Below are 21,726 nucleotides of genomic sequence, written 5' to 3' on the forward strand. Positions count from 1 at the left end.
CTGTCAGAGAGGCAACATCTTCTAAGTCTGCCCGTGATTGTCTAGGAAGTAGGTCAGTAGGTCATGCCCAGATATCTTTAGTTTCTTTTTAAGGATAGCACTTATATTCCAGATATTGGAGTGTCCTTTAAACTGCAGGTAAGAGAAGCCATTCTGCATTTGTGTAAAACAGGAATTTCAGATGCAGAGCAGTTGGTTGTAATGACCAATCCGTGTGTGCTTTCCTTCAGGGTTCAGTTAAGTGTATTTTAATGAATATGGTATTGAGCTTTTCACAGTAGGGTTTAGTGAACAGATTGGAAAGTCTGAAAAAGATATTAGAACTGGGTGAATAATTCATAAAGAGTAATTTATTTTATGAATGTCACCTCTTTCTATTTTGAATTGCCTGGGAATAAAGCATGGCTTACTTGAATTTAGTTGTTAATTAAAATTATACACCAAATAATTTCTGTCAGTAATCCTTACTTTGTAACTCATTTACAAGAGTTTTGTTGTGAGCACTTGATGTTTAGAAGCTCATGTGTTACACTGGACACAGAAATCCCAGGATTTATTTTTCTATTTTTTAATTAGTTTATCATAACTTGCTAAGTTTTGCTTTGTTGAAAGAACTGACTAAAATTCCAGAGTATTCTGATTCATAAGTTTATGGGAATATTGTAGTATTTGCCAGAATTTCATGTTTCAGCTAGCTATTCTGCCAAAAATTATTTAATTATAAGTCAGATGAAGCAATTGCATCATTAAAAATGGACTGTCACATTTGTTTCTGTCTTCTACTTACTTTGAAACTGAGCTTTTGATTTTGGGAGTAACCAATGCAATATTATAAAATTCTAGTGTTGACTTTTTCTGGGCTAATCTGGAAGAATAAAGAACAACTCTGACTTTTTGTGTGTTATTCTACTCCTAATAATGGGTCAGAGCAAGTCCATGTCAGGCTCAGAGAGTAAGAGAGTATAAAATTGGCTGTAAGTAGATTGGTTTGTAGGTTTTTTTTTTTTTGGTTGGATATTTTTTTTTTGTTCTTTTAAATTAGTTTTCTTATTTTTTATTTTGTTTTAAAAACATGGACTTAGTTGCCTAGTAGCAAGAATTAGTTCCCTTCAACTGTCTTCCCCATAATTTTTGCAAATCTTGTCAGCTAATGAAAACTTTGTATCTTTACACTTTTTTAAACTGGGAGCTAACATAACACTGATGTGCAGAAACTGCTCCAAACTTTCTTGTGCCCGTTATGACAGGCTTTATTAATGCACCAGATTCCAATATACAAAATTAAAGGCATTAGACCTGTACATGCTGCTTTTTTGCCAAGGTGCTGTGTATTCCTTGTGCCAGGTTTGCTGGCTGCAGTGGCTCAGGCTGCACTTTGTTGCACTGTGCTGGGCTGGCAAGTGAACTGACCTTCTCAAACACCCTGTTTTTCTGCCTCTCTTTCTAGTCTGTACTGGTGATTGAGTTGTCACTATAAATGCAATTTAAAATCCTGTAAGACCTTGAAGAAATGTGTGTAGTTTTTCCCAACTGTCTGTTGCTGGAGGAGTCCTGGAAGTGCAACTTCAGGGAAGCACAGGCTGGCAGCCCATGCTGCTGGAGTCAGCTGCTCCCCTGGTAGTGCCAGGTAGACTCTTCTTGAAATAGTTTTGCCCACAGGGATCGTTTGTCGCATTTGAATTGATAACTCTGGCAATCTGCTGTAACCTGTGTTGCTTTTTCATCATTTCTTGCATGGTTTCATGCCCTCAGCCTGACATGTGCCTCCCATATGGAGTCAGCCCCTGGGGCTGTGTGCTTTGGATCCTGTATTTTATGGCTGGACTTGATGATCTTAAAGGTATTTTCCAGCCTGGATGGTTCTATGATTTCATGTGCAAGCAGAAGCACTGCACTTGGCTTGGGCACACCCAAGCTCTCCAGCTGCTGTGGATTGGCAGATCGTAATTCTTTCTGATTACCTTGTGTTTACCCCTCTCCTGGTTTGTTTTTTGTATCTAATCCTTGTGTGCAGGGCTGTAGTTTGATCATCAGCAATTTGTGGGTTGTATATTTACACAATGCCTCTTTACTCCTGAGCGACTTCAGCTGAAATAAATAGTAATACTGCATGTTCAATATTTGTTCTCCCTTTTCCACAAGAGTCAGAGCAATATAATAGGATCTATTTAGCTTTTGTTCATTTGTTTTGCAGAATTCTTCCTTCTTTTTCTCTGATTCTGTAGGTGTCTACTCTTTCTCTTAGCTGTAGATTGTACTGTGTAGGTTCTCAAAGAGTAAACATATATTGAAATTTGTACAGAAGATTCTTGGTTAATAATAGATGGGATGAACATAACCTGTTTAGATTTGACATTATGCATCCCTAAAAGGTATGTAGGGGAGGCACAATGTGCTGTTTGAAATGCAGACAAAGGCAACCCCCCCAATTATTTACTTTTTTTTTTTTCAGTGTGCAGTTCCTTATACTTGGGTCAAAGGAAAGAGGAAAGCCAAACTCCAGTAAACCTATGTGTATTATTAATGAGCATTAACTCACTCAATAGGACATAGTGCTTAACTAAAAAGATGCAGAACAGACGAGTGGAGAACAAAAAGAAAATCTGCCCATTAATTCACCCATTGTCTTCTATAGAACAGCAGAATGAGACCAGATCCCCACAGGTATGGACTGCATGGAGGGATGTTCTCTTTTAGGCACAGTGTCTAAGTCTTTGCTACAGCCATGGATACTGATATTAAGAGCAGCAACTATTCCAGGTCAGGCATTTCCAGTGAGAATTTAGAGTATGGTTAGTCCTTGCTGAGAAGAGTTGCAGGCTTACCCTGACTATTCAGTGGGACAGCACTCAGGGGAGGATGGAGGAGCTTCTTCCAAGGTTTCTCTATCCACATGTTTCCATATGAATCCAATGCTTTTGAAAAACGTTGTAGTCACATTAGATAATGCAATCACATGGTCTGTGCTGTACTTACATTCTAATGTAATGATCTTTTTTTCCCTGTAAAATTCCCAGGGGCCTCCCAGTATCAGGCCCTGGCTATTGTTTTAGACATACATGCCAGGTACCTGGCTGGTCTTTGTCTGTGTGCTTCACTGAAGAAAGATTAGGTTCAGGCTTGAAAAGCAAGTTACTTTTTGATGCATACAAATATTTGATTATATTTCAGCTCTTTTTAAATAAATAGTTAAGAATACCTTCATGTTAATTTTAGCCCTCTATAAAATTTGTACAAGTACTTATCTATAAGGAAATCTGTAAATGCCCAAGTTTGCCTTTGCAGAGAGCAAAAAGGAATTTGGAAGTAAGTGGGTCTTTTAGCAATTTCTCCCCTCTGAATTACTTGTAAAAGAGGAAACCCCTCTGTTTGCCCACATCTTTCATGTGTCCCAAGTGTTTTGGTTGCTGCAGAGTCTTGGAGAAGAACAGAGTTCCAAAGCCCAGTTTCTGCTACCTGAATTTTGTAGTTTTTGAGGTTTTGCTTCTATAGCCCCAGGAGCTGAACACAGAGAGCTCTGGCCATGGTGAGTGATTTTGCTTTTTGAAAGGAGATGTTAGGGAGAATTTTTAAGGTGTGATTTAGTTTACCCCATGAGATAGAAGCAATAAAAAATGATGCAGAAGTTGTATTAATGTTTGATTTTTAATTTATTCCTTTCCAAGGAAGTTTAAAACTAAGGGAATTTGAATAGCTGCTGAAAGGAGAGCTCTGTTATCTACTTCTGTAACTCGAACTTTCCAAGGTTTGGACAGTATTTATACGTCTCTCTGCTGAGCTGTATTTTTGGCACCAAAATATTGGTTGTGGTTTGTATAATCATGTGTTACACTAGCTGCCTGCAAGAAAGCTGAAGTTATTCTTATTTTAAAAATGCAATTAATTTTAAAGTATTATGTTAATTTATAAAAAAATCTCTACAAGATGTGGAAAAAAGTGAACTTTTGTTCGCTCTTGAGGGATACATAAAGAGGCTTGGAAAGAGTCAAATAAAAAATAAGTAGTTTTCAGTTCCTCTGAGACTGAATTAAAATGACTTTTTTTCTTTTATTCCAATAAACTATAAAAAAATCAACATAAACTCTATAAGAGAAACCTTAAAATCTTGTAGGAAATTGTTGGCCTTTACTACTCTGCTCTCATTTCTGCCGCCTCTTTGCCCAAGGTGGGAAGTAGATCCCAAAGACTGTTTCTGTCAGAGCTATTAAGTGTCACTACCTTTAGTGACCAGTTACAAACACAACACAGTTGTGAATGAATGTAGAAGTTGGTGAGTGGGTGAAGGACTTGGTTCATGCTAAAATCATTTGGTTCCCATGAGCACAGTGATGTGCTTAATAACCAAGGATGTGTTAATACATTTAAAGTTTTGTCTGTGTTAATATTGGCTGATAAAGTAAAGACATCCCAAACGTAATGCTTTGAGGATCACAAGTCCAATGTAAATCCAGGAGGAGTCTGAGTTCTGGGAACACACAGGTATTTTATTAATCCCTTTCTTCTACACAGGTGTTTTTCCCAAAGCAAGACCTCAGAGCTCATTACTTCCTTATGCTTCCTCTCTTCCTCCTCTAGGATTATCTCCATGGGTTGAAAAATGACATCTCCCTCTCCATGGTAATTTATCACATTTCTAATGGGTATTATCCCAAATGGAAACCAAAAATGTGTATCTGAAAATTCCTTACTGAATTGAAGTGGCCTGAAATATTTCCCTGTGGTCACTCTGAAATGGGATGGTGAGTTTGTGGATGAGGAGGAAAGGCTCTGTCAAACACACCTCTGGTTGCTGATGTGATCAGTTGGAAGTGTGAACTCATCATCTTCTTTCTTTTGAGGCAGTTGTGCCCAGAAGAAATCTGGACCACTGGAGTGGTCACTGTGGGCCCTTTGTGCACAAGAGCCCACCTGAGGAAGGAGTGGGTCCTGTCTGTAAGCACGACATGTCCTGGCCACAGCAGGGTATTTAAAGACTGTTTCACACATCACCAGGCTCAGCTTTCAGAGATGGCTTGCTCCATGTGTCTGCCAACACAGCAGAGTGCTTGGCAGGCCAGGGGTTAATTGTCACTGCTTGGCTCTGCTCAGAAGCTGTGATCCCAGTCTGCTCCCACAAGGCTGCATGGCCTCTGGCTTTCCAAGATGGAACAAGTTCCTTCCACAAACTGTAATTCTGACTGATGGGAGGCTGCTTAAGAAGTTGAAATATGGTCAAAAATGACAGTACTTATCCTCAGGCTCTTCTGGGAGAGTCAGCATATCTTGTTCTTTTGTTCTTCTAGTTCTCCCTAGCTCCCCTTGCACTTCAATGCTTTCCCAAGGTTTGTTATTCTTGAGAACCTGGGAGGAAGGTGTCTGTTGGTGTTTGATCCTTGTGCTGCCAGCTGGGAAGTGCCATGTGTGTGCTCATCCAGGCTGCCCACAGGCCAGTTTGGGTCCAGGGGGTCTGGAGAGAGCCAGGTCCTGCCCACTGCCACCTGATGGCCACAGCATCCCTGTCCTTGGCTTGCAGAGGTTCAGCTCACCAAGCAGCTGTGAGCAGAGCAGAACAAAGCAATTGCATTTGTCCAGTTACTAAAGCAAATATGAGTCTGGTGCCATCTGTTCTGCAGAGACAAAACCCAGAGAGCTCTTTGGAAAAGGCACAGAATATTTTCAGGATCTGTGGAAAAGATGGATGTGAAAATAAGATACCGAGAATTGGAAGGAGCCTGGATAACACCAAAACAGACCAAATACAACAAAACAAACACTTGCAGGAGCAAACACAAGAAAGAAAACTGCCTTTAAGTGCAAGAAAACACAACATTGATTGGATTTTTTGTCTTGTATCTTTGCCTTTCATACATGTGGTAATTTTTTCCCAGTAATTCCACTCAGGAGAGCAGATGCAGAGGGTATTTCACAGCTCAGAAATGCTGTGGCAGTGCAGGAGCCCAGAGTGCCTCACCCTGCCATGGCAGTGAGGGGGACTGGTCCCTCCTGGCTGATGAGAAGCCCACATAGCTCAGGGTGACAGTGGCTACCCCAGCCTAGCTTGGGGCCTCCTCTGCCTGCTGCCAGAAGTCCCAGCTGTGATCCAAAGCACAGCTGTGGGCCATTTTTCAAAAGCCAGGAAGGAGAATTGCAGACTGTGTGAAAAATCTGGAAAACTTTTTAAAACCACCTTAATAGTTTTGTGGAATTCCTGCTTCCCCAGAGTTCAGATGAACCCCATGGAAATCCATTGGTGTGAAGCTCCTTGCTGCATGGCCAGGCAGGGCTGGTGGCTGTGCTGGTGGTGAGCAGCTGGCAGAGAGGGTCATCCCTTCACCAACTCCTTGCAGCAGAGTAGAACAGGAGCAGCAGGTAATGAGATATCCCACACCTCTCCTGCTTTTTCATCTGAGAGAATGGAGCTGGAAGTGACTGATGCTGAGAGATTTTGCTGGCAGGAGTGGAAAGGGCACCTTGTGGATCATGCTCTGGACTTGGTCTTCAGGACATTTGGTTTCTCATCTCTGCCACAGAGTTCCTACATGTCCTTGTCAAGTCATGCAGTTTACCCTCCTCTCATTTCTCCAGTGAGGAGAGGGGATGGCTTTCCTCCAGCTCGGTGCTGGGAGGCTCCGTGGAGTTGGCAGTTACCATAGAGATGAGGGACCTAAATAGAATTTGAAACCTGTTGAAGGAGAGCTGGAAACCTGACAGTGTTACCAAAAGAGCAGCTTGGCTTTGGCTGTGTTGTGTGGGGCAGCTACAACAGGTTGTAAAGCTGTCACAGTAGGTGTAAGTCCTGTGAAACCTGGGTCATCTGGAACACTGAGTTGTAAAAACAAAAAGCTACTAGCACAAAGTCAGCCCGTAAATATGAAGTAATATCACTAGTTAAACAAATAAACTAAAAGAGATTTTCTCTTTAGGATCCTCTGGACATTTTCATTTAATAAAGTCTCTTGGTTTGGCAGGAGTCCAAAACCAAGAAGTCCAGACCTGCTTTGGCTCTTTCTGGGGCACCCGGGAGCTTCTGAGGCTCCTCACTGTTTGTATTAAAGGTCTTTAATTTGCTCTAAAATGTCAGCTGGAGAAGAAAAACTGTAGAGTTACTCTGTGATTTGTTTTAGGCAGAAGGAGGCAGGGGAAAGAATATTTAATCTAATTTATACCTCTTTATTGTGAAGACTTTCAGTCAATCCTTATCACACCATTAATTGTGTTTCTCTCTCCTGCTCATTCATGTTAAAACAAATATTTAATGTTTTCAATCCCTCTGTTGAAATGAGGATGGGTTTGAGATCCTGGTCATTCCCATTCAACTTCTTTGGGAACATTTCAGTTTGGTTGTATTTGCAATCATCCTGCATCCAGTGTTTTCAGTGCAACTATAGGACTGACTTGTGTAACAACAAAACAATGCCATCTGTCTTGTCTTTTTTTATCCTGTATTTAAACACACTTTTCTTTCTTTTTTTTCTATTTTTTTTTTTTTTCTGTTTTGGTGCTGATTGAGTTTGTAGACTGAAGTGAAAGGAAATATTTATTGAACTTGTTGCAATAGCTGTCCATCCCTCACCTGAGTTGGAAGTAGCTAGTTTAGAACTTGGTGAGATGCATAGGTTGGTTAAATGTTTCTAACAAAGCATTTTAGTTTTTTGTCAGTGTTATCTTCCATTTAACAGGTTCCTGTGCCTTCATTCCTTGATCTTCCTGAGTTCTGTCTCTTGGGCTTCTGATACTGCTATCTCTAATCTAAATTGTGTAGCTGGCAAATTCAATTTGGAAATTCGTTGTGAAGCTCAGCTGGTCACAACTCACCACTAGTGAGTAAGTTCACCTGTCTGGTCTGGGATAGCAGGAGTTGGTTGGAGCCTCTGTTTCCTGGATGAGGGATGTTTCTGTCAGGCCCTGGATGCCCCCATGGGTGCCCTCAGTACCACCCTCGGTGGCCTCAGTTGTTTTGTCCTGTGCTGGATGTTTGGTCCTCCTCTAGACAGAGCTTGGAGACACAATTGCAATAATTGACTTTAGAGTGTGTGTGTGGGGGGGTGGGGGGGTGGGGGAGAGATGCAGATTATCTGATAATTTATTTTGAAAACTAATTTTTGCATTTATGGAGGTAGATAACTGGCACCCTTACTAGAGTATTTCCTCTGACCCATATTCCCAGCTTGTAGTTCTTGTAGCTGTGCTTGGACAAGTGGCTTTGAGAAGTTTTTGATCATTGTTGTTGGCTCAAGAACTACAAATGTTTATTTTTTTCTCTCTGCCTAGTAATCTAAATTAATAACGACTGTTTTGTTATAAAACAATCCCATGAGATTTTAAAGGCAACTTTAAGTGAGAAAGTCACGTCATTTTATAGTAGACATGTAAATTATGGAAACCACTCCACCTCTTGAAAAACTTGCTTAATATCTTCTATAGTAATAGTATTGTCCAAATAAACACACACCAGTTGTAAACTTACCAGAATGTGTGGTGGTGCTAACCCAGCTCTACTGGTGTTAATACATTAGCCCACTGACATATGGTGTGTAATTTGATTTCTAGTAGTTTGAAAAATTTACAGGCTGACTTATGCTTCTTGCTTTGCCTTTATTTTCCATACTCTCTTATGTTCCTTTACAGGCTCTATTTGACTCAATGTATGCTGTGTCCAACTTCCAACTACCTGAGTGCTGCTGGATATTAATTTCTATTAATTTTGGGGAAACAGTTATTTTCTTTTAACTTTTGCCCAAGAGTGTAGATGCTTTTCCAAAATAAAACATTACTACCACTCTACCTTCTACTGCAACACTTCCTATTTTTTCAGCTTTCTACAGTTATTATCTAACTGTGGGTTTGTCCTTTAGAGTTTTGTATGTGATATTTAAATCCCTTTGTGCTTCCTGGAGTGTGGGGAAAGTTTATGGTTACTGGAGCCATAGTCAAAGCAATAGAAGGAACATTCTTATCCTTCAATTCACACACTATTGAATTGTTTTATTAGTAGCTGCAGCCTTGGAGGGAGGAGAGAACAAAAATATCTGGAAAAACACAAACAGCAAAAACCATAAAAAATGGGGGTGGTCAAAAAGAAGGAAAGAAAATGGCATAAGCCACACTGTATCTGACCAGATGTCCATGTGAGGTTTTACCTTGTATTCAAAACCAGCCAGCAGCAGGTGATTGTCTTTGGTGGCTGAACCTAGCTCATGTCTGATTTTGCTTTTTGAAGGATGTAGATCACCAGCTACTGCTGAGCTCCCTGAGCCTGTTTTGGGCTCAGCTGATGTTCTTTATTTTTTCCTCTGCAGAAGTCTGCTAAAATGTCTTTGTTATTGTGCAGTGCCTAAACCTTTGTCCTTGAACTGAAGGTACCAGCACAGTGTAAGCTGTAAGGTTTTTAAAGATTTTTAAGGACAAGTTTTGAGCTGGTTTTGCATAAGACAGCCTATAATATTGCAGGCTAAAATTTCTTGTCAGAGTTTATTTTTTTGTTTGTTTCCTGGTATGTCCAAGCTTTTCTCATCAGCAATTCTTATTCTTTCTATGCTTTCAGATCTTGGAGAGTTATCATATGCCTCCCTTCGTCTTTGTCACACAGACAAATAGTGCACATTAGTTCTTTGATTTAATCCTTCTTAATAAGCCTGTTCCTCCAGGGATTAATTATTTTAGTTTTTGTACTGTATCTTGCACTTTGTTGACATCTTGTACTGGGAGCCTACAGCTGAGTGCAGTATAAAATTGAAAGCTCATCTCTCATTAGGTTTTCATGCTCTCATTTGAAAAACTGCTTTCCAGGTTCATTTCTCCAATACAGGGTAAGAGAAAGAAGGTTAAAGTAAGCCTGGCTATAGGATGTGAAAAGAAAAACAAGCCCCAGCTGCAGCAACCTTTTGTTACTTTTGTTTTCCTTCACTCTTGTGGGCATCCTGTTAGACTAAAACTGACATTTAGCAGAGAAGGACCCAGTCTGATTTCCAAGCCATGAATCCAGACCTGTGGCTGGCTTTGGGTTATGAGCTGTTGCATGGAACAGAATGAAGCATGTGTGGGATAAGATGCTCTCTCCCAGGTGGGAATTTTTACCTGCTGGGGGTCTTGCTTCCCCTGTGGTGCAAATGTCAGAGACTGCAGACCAGGAGCCCTGGGTTCTGCCAGAGGGCACATCTTCCTAGGGTGGGGATTTTGGGGTGAGCTCTCTGAACCTGCCCATGGTGTGGCTGTGTGGGCACTGGGGCTGCTGTGCCACAGCAGGTGGGGTGGCCCTGGGAGGAGCAGGAGGTGGGAATGGCCAGGGCAGGGCTGGCTCCTGCTGCCCTGCAGCCTGGGCTCTGCAGTTCACACCCTGGAACGAGATGCTGCTGCAGAACATCTTCCTAAGGGAAGAGTCAGGACTTTTATAAGATGCTTTGGAATTACTTTAAATGCTGAGTTTCCACTCAGATGAATTTAATATATTAAAGTTTTTGGTTGTTTTTTTTTTTTTTTTTTTTAATATAGTAAACCATTTTCTGCAGTTTTCTGTGGTCTGGATCTTTTTATCTTGTTTACGTAGCAAAGACCTGGACTCTGTTTCCTACCCATTAATGGATCTGTTCCAGCCCTGCTGCAGACAGTTTTTGGGAGGCTGCAGTGGTGCTTTGCTAAAATGTCTCTGGCCTGTCTTATATAGAATATCAGACTAAACTGCTTTAGTATTTATGAATCCATTTATAAATTCTGGCCTTGAAACTTATGAATGTGACACCCGTTGACTTAAGTGGGTGGTGATTTGTGCCTTAAGCAAAGATATTTTTGAAAAGAAACTTGTGTAGCAACTGTCCCATTTTGTGAGGGATTGAGCTGAAGAGTTTTCCAGTTGGACTTGTTTTGTTTTCTTGCAGAATGTCAATTAAGTTTTATTGCTGAGGGTAGAACTCAGCTATGTGTTTTGTCAAAGTGTCCTCAGAAATGCTTTATTTCAAATGGTTCTGTGTGTCAAAATTGGGAAAGTTAATCTTTTTGGATCTTGCTGTTAGCAAATTCATGGACTTGATATTCATACTTTTCCTCTCTGCAAGATTAAAGTTGAGAAACTCTGTTTCAGGGCACAGCAATTACTATTCCCTGCTTGCAACAACAGCAATCAAGTTTACAATCCCCTGAGTCTGCAAGATCTGCCACATTTGTCATTTTCATTCTTAACAGCTATTTAATAACTCACCTCTTTCCCACTTGGAATTCTACATACCTGTGGGCATCAAGCCTACAGAATTTCCAAAATGTTCTTGCTTATGCATTATTTTAGCTAAAGGAGCTGCTTGTCTCTGAAAAGTGACACACTTGTAACCCCTTCACAGCTGGGCTCACTGCAGATGAGGTTCCTACTGGTGGGGGTATCCAAAAGGTGGAGCCAACCTGGCAGAGGTGCCAGGCTATTCCCTGTGCAGCAGCTGCAGGGAGATCTGCTCTGGATTTGCCTGCTTCAGAGCCTCCTTGGGCTTTTGCAGGCTGTGCTCTGCAAGAGGAGTGTCTGTGGCAAATGCAGAAAGTTCTGGGTTTGTATATTATCTAAACTTGTTGAAAATGAGCTTTGTCTCTTGGGCTATCTGAGGGTTCGTAGGTGCTGCTAGGACAGGGCAGGTTGTGGGGACAGAGGCAGGAGATTTCCTGGAGGGAGTTCTTGGGGCTGTGCCCTGGTGTGCTGCTGCTGCTGGCCCTGGGCAGGCGCTGAGTGACAGAGGTGAGAATTTGGTAATTTTCTTGTAAAGGCAGAGAAGTTGAAAGCAATGTTTTCAGCATTGCTCACTGGTGACAGCCAGGCACTTTGGCCAGGACCCTTGTCTTGAAAGCTGCTGGCATTGCTTTGTGAAATCACTTTAATTGTGTCTGTTTTCTCGATGGTTCCCTGAGAATGAGACACAGTCTGTCTCACTATTGTGTCTCTTAAAAAACACAGAAAACCCTTTTGAGTTTCTAAAATGAATTATACCATAAAACTGCAAGATTTGGGTTCAGATTCCCATCTGCTATAAACTAATGCAGTTCTCTTAACTTCAGGTTATATTGGCTCAGATTTGAACCCCTGCTGTTATCAATCACACCTGCAATTGTGTAGTGACTAAGCTGGGCTCTGGGGACAAAATTTTATTTTTGGTAGCAGTGGAAGTCTGTAGATGCTTGAATGGATGGATACCCATCCTCCCCTGAGCAGCAAGGACTATAGAAAGCAGCCTGTCATGAAAGAGCTCTTAGTAGCAATAATTCCTGTATGGTGCTATTCATTAGTAGATCTCAAAGTGCAGTAGAAATGTGACCTTACCCCCATGCAGAGGATAAATGGGGGCCCTAAGGGACACACAGCTTCCATAGAGTGACCCAGAAGGCTCTGCCTCTCAGTGTCTGGCTGTGTAATTCTTATGTGTATCCATAATTATTTTCCCCTTTAATTTTTTTGAGGATGTGAAAATAACATGACTTCACTGCAAACTTGGAAAAAAAGCTGAAAAATACTAACAGTAAAAAAAATATATATGATCAGTTGGAAACTTTCTTCCCCATCCAGTCTGGGCCTGAATAGATCAGTGTAGATTGAGGGCAGCAGCAGCATGCAGCACAGTATATTCCAAATATTTGCCACAATTCCTTCAGTACCTCCCTTGACTTCCTGTAAAAGAAGATGAATTTGCAGCACTGCACAATTCTTCCTCTGCCATGCTTCAGTAGTTGGAGGCATGTTCTCAAAGAATCAAATATAACATAAGAAGGTTTTGGGTCTTTTTTTTAGTGTTTTTTGTTTGTTTGTTTGTTTTGTTTTGTTTTGTTTGTTTTTTTTTTGGTATTGTTATCTACATGAATTAAGTTAATGGAAGTAAAATTCCAAACTCATCTGTTCCTGAATCAATGTTCTGTGTGATTGGGAATGAGCACATTGCACAAAGGAAAATATTGAGAGATCCCACATGGGCAGGGATGAATTTGGAAGGTTTGTGCCAAATCCATAGCTCTGCCACAGACTTCCTGGGTGAACTTGCACCAGTCACTGGAGCTCCTGGTGCATCAGGTTCATTCCACTGTAACTGAGCAAAGAGTATTTCTGTACTTGGCTTGCACAGAGGAAGGACACATCTGTGTTTGTCTGGAAAAAGCATCTTCCTGTGGCTCCAAGACCTAGAGGAGGATCATGAAAGTTACATGTGGGATTTGCTTGCAAATTCTCTGCTCTGCTAGTGACACTTTGGTCTAATGTAGAGCAGTTGTGTATTTAAGGTAAAAGCACATTGATATAAACATGGAATAAGACTTTGTCCAATATCTTGTCCTGAAAATAGAAATATTTTCCCTTTCAAGTCATCTGCAGAGTATTTTTGGTAGCTCTATGTTTAAATGCAAGTCTTTCTCAGATTCTCTGTGGATTGATTGTTGGGAGAATCCCATATTGCCAGTTCCCATCTGGAATGTTCACTGGCATTGCAGGGATTGCCAGCTCATAACCCAGGCACTGAGGGTAAATATCAGATAGTCTGTATGTCGCTTTTGTGTCAAGAAAATAGCCTGTATTTTAAGACTCTGTTTAGGATTTGTTCATACACAAGTATGTAATTTTGCTAGTTACCTCTTTCAGAATCAAATACTCAAAAAAATTAGATCTTTCTCTATTTAGAGAAATGCTATTTCTAAGAGTTTCTGAAACACTGTTTTTCTAGGTTACTGATTTAATTAATTAACCAGTTACATGGATTTTTAAAAAATACTAATTTCGTGTTTGTTCACATTTAATTTTATCTTCCTATCTGTATTGTGCTCAGAGATTGGGATGTAAATCTGCCTTTATATGGCAATGAGAAACTTTGAAAATCTGTACTAATGAGGAAGAAAATGAACATTAATTAAAGCTGCGGTTGCAGGATGGGCTGAGGCTCTGGAGTCCTGCAGCAGCCCCTGGATGGGTTTCTTCATTACAGCCCAGAACAAGGAGCTGTGATGTGAATGCAATGAGGAGACAATTAAGTCGCTCACCAAGTGCAGAGCCAGAAAGACATTTAATTATCCACAGGAGCCAACGCTCCAATGCTTGGAGTTTTCTGCAGATCTAAATATGCCAGGCAGTTTTTCTGTCAAATTAGGCTTCTGAAGAATGTCTTTGGAAATGCAGGAGAGGCTGGGGATGTTGAGATGGGAGAAGAAACCTGCAGAGGAGATCTCCATTGTGTGGGATGGGATTAGTGCCGTTTACCTGGGCAGAAAGCTCATATGGATGTGGCCAGTACATGGAGATCCTGTGGTCCTTGAAAGCCTTGGGAGGTGTCCAGGGATGCACAGGATCTGTTACCCTCAAAAGAGATTAGTGGAACTCTAGACCCCAACTTTATGTGATCCACAAATGGAGTGATTTGCGGCTTATCAGTGTAATTCATGTCATAATTAGACAGGGCAGTCACTCTCAGTCTTCCTTGTGAATTCTTTTTCTGTGTGGCTTTCACTTCTAAATAACTGCCTTGCTAACCTTAGCAGAGGTTTTGATTCTCTGAACTGCCGTTTCCTTTTGATTAAGTGTTCTCTGCTCTAGTCTTTAATGCATATTAATGAGTGCCAAGCAGTGCTTGACTTGAGTAATTTGCAGCTGGGATCTAAAAGCCCTTGGAAGGAAGGCCTGGGGATGTCCTGCTTTGGGAAATAGTGGGATATTATAGGCTCTTTGCTACAATTTGGTGCATTTCAAAGGCAAACACTTTTTCTATTAATTTATATTTTTGTTAGTCACAGGACACAGTTGCAGCTGCCATCATCAATATTCCCATATTCAGCTTAGTTTCAGGTTAAAAGTCCCAGAAGAGGAGAGGAAGAGGTAAGAGCTTAGCATTTTTTCCAGAATTGGACTTTCCATGGAGATGCACAATCCCATGGCTGGTTATGGATTGCACAGTGTGTATGTGGCTGCAGGGTGGTAGTGCAGGGTGATCACTGCTAACCCATAATGCCTGGAAGCAAACACTCATGGGATGGGTGGTGATCAGTATAGAAAACCCTCTAGATAGCAGGTACTTTCAAGCTCTTACTTTGTGAAAGCACCTGCTGTGATTCTGTTCAGAAGTTTTGGGGGAACAGGTAATTGAAAGGCTTAAATCTGTTTTCATGTCTTGTGGGGTAAATGTCCAGTGATGACAGTGCAAAGATTTTCTGAAGCCCTTCCAGTTGAAGAGAAGGCTGTGCTCAAACAATGCAGCACTTCTCTTTTAGTCATCCAGAGGCATTCTCCAGCAAACTGCAGGAACTTTAATGCTCTCTGTCTCATCACAAACTTGGTGGTTGTCTGACAGTGGTCTTGGCATGGGGGGCTGGCACAGGGGGGTGGCAGCCATGGGTAAGAACAGGACTGATGGAAGCTGGAGGCGAAGGATGTGGGCAAACCCCTGCTCCTTGTGTACTGCCCCATTGCTTGCTTGGCTGTGCACAACACATGTTGAGTTGATGACTAAAAGCAATCTCTCTTTCATGGTGGCTTTTTGAGGGTGTTCTGTGTAGTATCAGAAAAAATGCATTAGGAGATTCATCATTTCATGTTCAAAGCATTTGACCAAAAAAACCCCCCAAATCAGGCCTTGTAATTATCCTGCAAGACTGTTGTTCTGCTGGTTCAGAGGTGGAGAAATGGAAGTAAAAAGGTTAAATGTCTTGCCCAAAGCAGTAAGGAAATGTGTGGTGGAGACTTTCAGGAGCCCCACATATTTCTTAATGAATCATTTATGGCTGTGGTTATATTATTAGGCAGATGACTTGAACTGTGGATTGCTGTAGGAACTCTGCCTTGCCATCTAAATGAATTTTCTTCTTAAAGTCTGAAACAGCCATTCTTTCTTATTTTATTTTATTTCATGACAATATATTGGCTAAATCAAAGACTGTGTAGGACACGCAATATATGCAGATGCAAGATTATTTTACAGTTCAAACATACAATCTTTTCTAATAATTCTGATCAAAAATAATTGATGTGTTTCTCAGCAATAAAAGAGAAATTCCAGTGTAGTCCAAGATTAAAATGAGAAAAAGAATATTCAGCCATAGATGGCCAGGAGTTGGGCTTTGATGGTCCTTGGAGGCTCTTCCAACTCAGGAGATTCTGTGATTCTGTCTTTGAAGGTAAAATTCCTTCCTTTCTACACCCCTACAGAAGTAGAGGGGATGCTGCCATGGGGATGTACAGAATGGTGTCATGTCCATCCAAGAAGCAGAATGTGGACTCAGAGCACCTGATGTTGTCCTGCTCTTTGGCAGCTTCCAGTGGCACATGAATCACCCTGCACCAAAAATGGGCAATTGCAGTACAATGATCTGCAGGAAATGTCAGTGTTTAAGCACTGTTTTATGTCTTGGGATCCAGCATTCAAATATCTCTTTCTGTTTAGTCTTACAGCCTGTCCCAGGGTGTCACCATCGTATTCTCAGAGAGGAGAATTCACTCTGATCTGCTGTTTTCATTTCTAAAAGGCCACCATACCCTGAAAGCTAAAGTTCACCTGTAACAGTTGTTCCTGTGTCCAATCAGTTCAACTACTGATTGCAGAAATTGCTTCTCTGTTAATTTTCTTAGAAGGTCTAAATCCCTCCAAAGTCCCATCAGTACTCCCTGCTGCACACAGTGCACAGCAGCATTTCCCCCTGTATCCTGAATTATGGTCTACATTCCAAACTAAGGTCTGGCATTAGCTGCTTAGTTAATATTAGGCTGAATGTATCAAAAAATGCACAGGAATCTGCACAACCATGATGCTTTTTTCATTTGCAAAACCCAAAAACGTGTATTTTTCACATGACAGTCAAGCTCTCACTGTATTTCTCCTGGGTGTACATGGCATGTGCATCGTACCCTGTGCTGTTGAACTTGTAAATACTTGTTCCTTCTTGATGTTTAGTTGTGCATTTATCATAAAAAGATTTCCAAATTTCTCAATATAATATTTAATATCCAGAAGAAAGGTGTGTGTAATGCAATTAGAATAGCATTAAAAGGAGAGTAACATCAAGTCTGAATTTTTCATGTATTCCACTTTACAGTAAAAGATCAGTTGCTGTCTCTTTGGGTTCAGCACTTATTTTCTTGGTTGTCTTGACTTCCTTGAGCTGCTGAGCTGGTCTCACCTTTTCTGTGTCTGATGTAGAATCTAAATTAGTTAAGAAGAAACAGGACATGATTTCAAATTCAGTTTCCTCTATTCAGGCAGGATGGCATCAGCTTAAATTGCTTTGATATAATTTTGCTTCTTTAATTCTTCCTCTCCAATCTGTTTTTGTATACATTATATATATGAATTCTGGGTCTGGAAATCTTGCCTAATGTAAGTTAAGACATGACAAATGAACCTGACATTTTTCCAAGGAGGCAACCAGTGAACATACTGTATTTATAGCAGTAGGAATGCAGTTTGCTGCTTGTAGGAGAAAAATATGTGCTGTATGAGAACTTCAGTGCTGGAATATGATAAGTGTGTTTAGATGTACTTGTTTCAAGTGAGGATACTGGGTTCAAAGGAGCCAAACTGGTTCTCCTGGAAGCTTGAGGTAAGGCTGCACTGAGCAGGGAATTTAGGCTCCCAGAAGCTCAGATAGCAGGATGGAGAGTGTCACAGTGCAAGTTTGAAACTGCAGTGTCTCCAGGATCATCTCTGGGCACAGTGGGAAAGAATGTGATGAAGGAGCAGGTTGGATCTGGAACAATTTAATTAGTGTCAATAGTAAGATTTTGTCTGCAGGCTGAGAGTTCACTAGCTGGAGTTCTCAAACACAGATGTGCAAACATGCAGAAAAAATTGATTCAAGCCAACCATCTCTGCAAGCAGCTCTTGGCTGCTGTGACCTCCTGCAGTTGGGCAGGACTGCAAGAGGAGACAAGCCCAGGTGACCCAGATGCCCAAGTTGTTTCACCTGCATAAAGATGATGAGAAGTCCTTTTCTTTTTTAAAGTTTTCAATCTTTATGAGGGTTTCTCCTGAGCATAATGAGCATTGTTTAGATGATGTTCCTTTGAGGTGCTTTGTAGAAGTGCAAATTTCTATTTTCATACCAGAGTATCTGGTCCAGTCTGAATAAGTTTTTTTTTTTTTTTAACAGTGCACTACTGACACTCAAACTAGTTGTGGCCAATTCTTGAAAGATTATTTTGTTGGCTGAGCTCTTTGTGTCACAGGGGAAATAATCACAAAGCTTAGCTGCCTGAATGTAAGATGCAGTATTTTTCTATCTTCCTTCTGAACAGAAAAGCTGACTCTACAACTTTTGACTGTTGAGCTGCACATCAGAACCAGCTTATGGCACTGATCTGACCCTTTATTTAGCAGAAATAGTAAACACTGGAGTGGTCTGGGCCTGATGGATAGCTAAGGTCATAGTAACTTCCATTGTAGCTGTTTTTTAACGGAGAGGGTGATTTCCTAGACAGATTCTTAGAGCTGTACTTGGCTTGTGTGGCTCAAGGAGAAGTCCTTTTGGTTCAGAGTTGTACCTTTTGCCCTTTCTTGTCAAGCTGGGAAAACGATGCTTTGTTTTGCTCTAATAAAGAATTCACCTGGTTTCCTCTCTGCATCCTGATTGCTCTCTAGAGAGCACTAAAGTGTGCTTAAGCATATTGTAGCTGTTTACTTGCAGCTCCTGCTGTATGTGCAGTAATGCAAAGTGCTCCATCTCTGCCCTGTGCTGCAGGCTGGCATGATCCGCACGGACAAGGACGAGTTCTTCATCGAACCTCTGGAGAAGGGGGCCCAGGAGGAGGAGGAGGGAGGAGGCAGAACACACGTGGTGTACCGCAGAGCAGCTGCCAGGAAGCAGCATCCTGTGGAGAACGTGGATGCTGTGTACACAGGTAAGGCAGCCTGGGTGTAGCTGGAGCCAGGTAGCCAATGTGATCTTCTGCCCTTCAGAGTGGAAATGTGTTCTTCTCCCTCCAAGGAGGGAAAAGCAGGGAAGGAGCTGAACACTTTGTATGGGCTAAGCAAACATCACAGCAGCCAAAACCATCTCTGGGATGGTGTCACTGTCTTTGCCTTGAGGAGTTTCCATGGCTCCAGAGATGGCCAAGATAAAGCTGTGTGTCCCCCCAAGCCCTGGGTCAGAGGGGAAGGGGATGGTGGGTGACACAGACACCGCAGTGCAGAGGGACAGGTGGCAGTGCTGGCTCTGCAGAGGCTGTGTTGGAAGGTTGCAACCAGAACACTGAGTCTGACATGGGCTTCACTGGGCTGCACTAGTCCCCAAAAAAAATAATGGTATCTCCAGTATGATCACAAATTGTCTTGATTAATTTATGTGTTGCCAAGTGTGAAATATAATGTACTAAGTATGTGATAGACAGTGATGGAATAACAAGAATTAAACATAAACACCCATTCTATGTTGTGTTTTCTGTTTCTCTGATAACTGCTTGGTTATTGCACCTTTTTTTTTTCTGAATAAATAAGGGATGCAAATCTGCTAAGTGGATGTTTTGACAGCTGATGTTAACACTGAAATTAACTGGGTCATTTGAGTGGAAACAACAAAATAGCTACATTTTTGTTCCAAATGTGTGTACCAAACTCAGAGTTATTTGTCTGGTATTATCTTATTTCAGTATAATGGGGTTTGAAGCATAGGAAGGAAGGAACAGGGAGCCACAGGGATGAGGCACTGAAATTAGGGCCACGTGAACAATATCAGCTTCTCACTGTTCAGGTTGGAACAAGGATTAAAAAGAAAGTGAGCAATAGCATTCCACCAACTTTTTTTTCTCCACTTTGGAAATGACCTGTGAGCTTTGTGACTGACACAGTGCTTTGCACTCACTGTGAAGGAGATCTGGGTAATGCAGGAGTCTGAGTGCCACAATCCCAGAAGGATGGGATGCTGGGTGTGGTGGAAGTTGCTCTGTTAGTGAATGTTTATAAAATTATTGCATGTTGGAAAACACCAGCCACTGACTGTGTTTCCTCTTGAACAAAAGAGACTTGATGTTGTTCACACCTTATGGCAGTGTTTTTGGTTTCGGATGGTAAATATTCCTCAGGAGTAGGAGTCTGGAGCACAGGAAAACACAAACTGCAAATCAGCTCCAGTTACTGGCACCTGGTACCTGCTGGAGCAGGCTCTGACAGCAGTGGCTGAGATGCAGCCTGTACCTGGCAGCAAAGCCACACGCCGTGTCTGATGCCACCAGACTTGGTGTCTGTCACCTCACCTGTGCCAGGGCTGGAGTTTGTAAACTGTGGTAAAAAGGCACAAAGCAATCACAGCCACCAGCCAGCACTGTGGGATTGAAAAGCAAAGGGAGGCTGAACTCATGCAGGCTGGGCTGAGAAGGAGCAGTGACCTTGTCTGGTACAGCAGGTGTTGGAGACAGGTAGGAATAGTTGTGATATTTCGAATTTTTAAACTAAGGAAAAAATGCTAAGGGTAGTAATCTTCTCTTCTACCCTATCACCTTTTGATTTGTGAACTTGACTAAAATTAGTTTTTACTCTGAAAAAACCCCTCACTGTAACCAAAAATCAGTAAAAACAAAAACTTGTACTGTAAAGGGCAGTTTTTTCCATGAAATTGTCTTTGCTTTTAACAAAAAAAGTGAACAACCACTCGAAAATGGTTTGTTCTCTACGTTTTATTAAACCTGGCTTCCCACCTCTGATTGCTCTAGGCAAAAGGCATGGACAGGATGTGCTTTCAGAAATTGTAATTTTTTTTTCCACCCGGTCTTTTTCCAGAATGCATTGAGTTTTGGTTAACAAACTCTGAAATATTTAGTGATTGGGCATTGATAAGCACACTTTGCTGTGTGTTTTCATAAGGCTCTAAACTGATTGATGGGCTGAGTTAGGAAATACTTAGCAGGGCACTTTCAGCATGCTGTATCTATTAAAAAAAAAAAAAAAAAGAAAAAAAGGTTAACCAAGAGCACTTGCTCTCTTTCCAACATCCCTGGAGACAACTGCGTTGTTGCCAAATCCCATAAATTTACATGTGATGAATTGTTACAGTTGGACTATTTTTAAAGGTCCAGCCTCCAGGAATCTTATGAATATGTGATTATTTTTTTCCCTAGGTGAGCTTCTGGTTCTCTCAACTGTTGATAAAAATTTGTAGTTTCTGGCTGTGTAAATATTTTAAGGTGATGCGTGACAAACAAAGTTTATATATTCCATAATTTTTAAAACAGCATCTTTTAAAATCCCATGATATGTTAATTTAATCCCATGATTTGGGAGGGGATTGTGAGTCATGATTTTTGAATGTTTTGGTTTGGATAGATAGATAAAAATTCCTTATAAATATTCCTATCTTTGGCAATCTTTTCACGAGAAGTAGGACAAGCTGTTCTCAGTGAAACAGGAGGTGAAGGAGTTGAAAACTCTATGAACTTGGAGTTCAGAGGGTCAGACACATTTCAAGGTCTTGGGTGTGCAGAGGGCAGTGGCCACGCTGGACCTCACAAGGCACAAGGGTTTGGGATTCATTACTAAATTCAGTCCTTTTGGAGGGTGGTTTGTTGAAGAACCCAATGCCCCAGGTCAATGTGCATCCCCCACAGGCAGAGAGCTCCAAGGGCTGCAAGGCAGTGGGACAAAGGTCCCTGAGGCTGGGGATTCCCCAAAAGACAGCCAGGACTAATGGGAGATCCATTGACTACTTGAAAAAAAAAACCTAAAAAAAAAAAAAAAAAAAAAATTTCATTTTCCACACCATGGAAATAAATTCTAAATTATGTCAACAGATGTGAGATGGACCTGACAGCAGGGCTGTTCTAGTATT

The 21,726-nt window shown here is 41.3% G+C and overlaps 1 protein-coding gene across 1 annotated transcript in view; it reads left to right on the forward strand.

Moving 5' to 3' along the window:
- The window catches only part of ADAMTS2 (ADAM metallopeptidase with thrombospondin type 1 motif 2), a 173,910-nt gene that overhangs the window by 44,106 nt on the left and 108,078 nt on the right, over positions 1-21,726 (forward strand). The window contains exon 3 of the mRNA XM_056502810.1: positions 18,649-18,808. Coding sequence (XP_056358785.1) covers positions 18,649-18,808 — 160 coding nt within the window. The remainder of the gene's footprint in view (positions 1-18,648; positions 18,809-21,726) is intronic.

Source organism: Oenanthe melanoleuca, chromosome 13, assembly GCF_029582105.1.
Source record: "Oenanthe melanoleuca isolate GR-GAL-2019-014 chromosome 13, OMel1.0, whole genome shotgun sequence".
NCBI lineage: Eukaryota > Metazoa > Chordata > Aves > Passeriformes > Muscicapidae > Oenanthe > Oenanthe melanoleuca.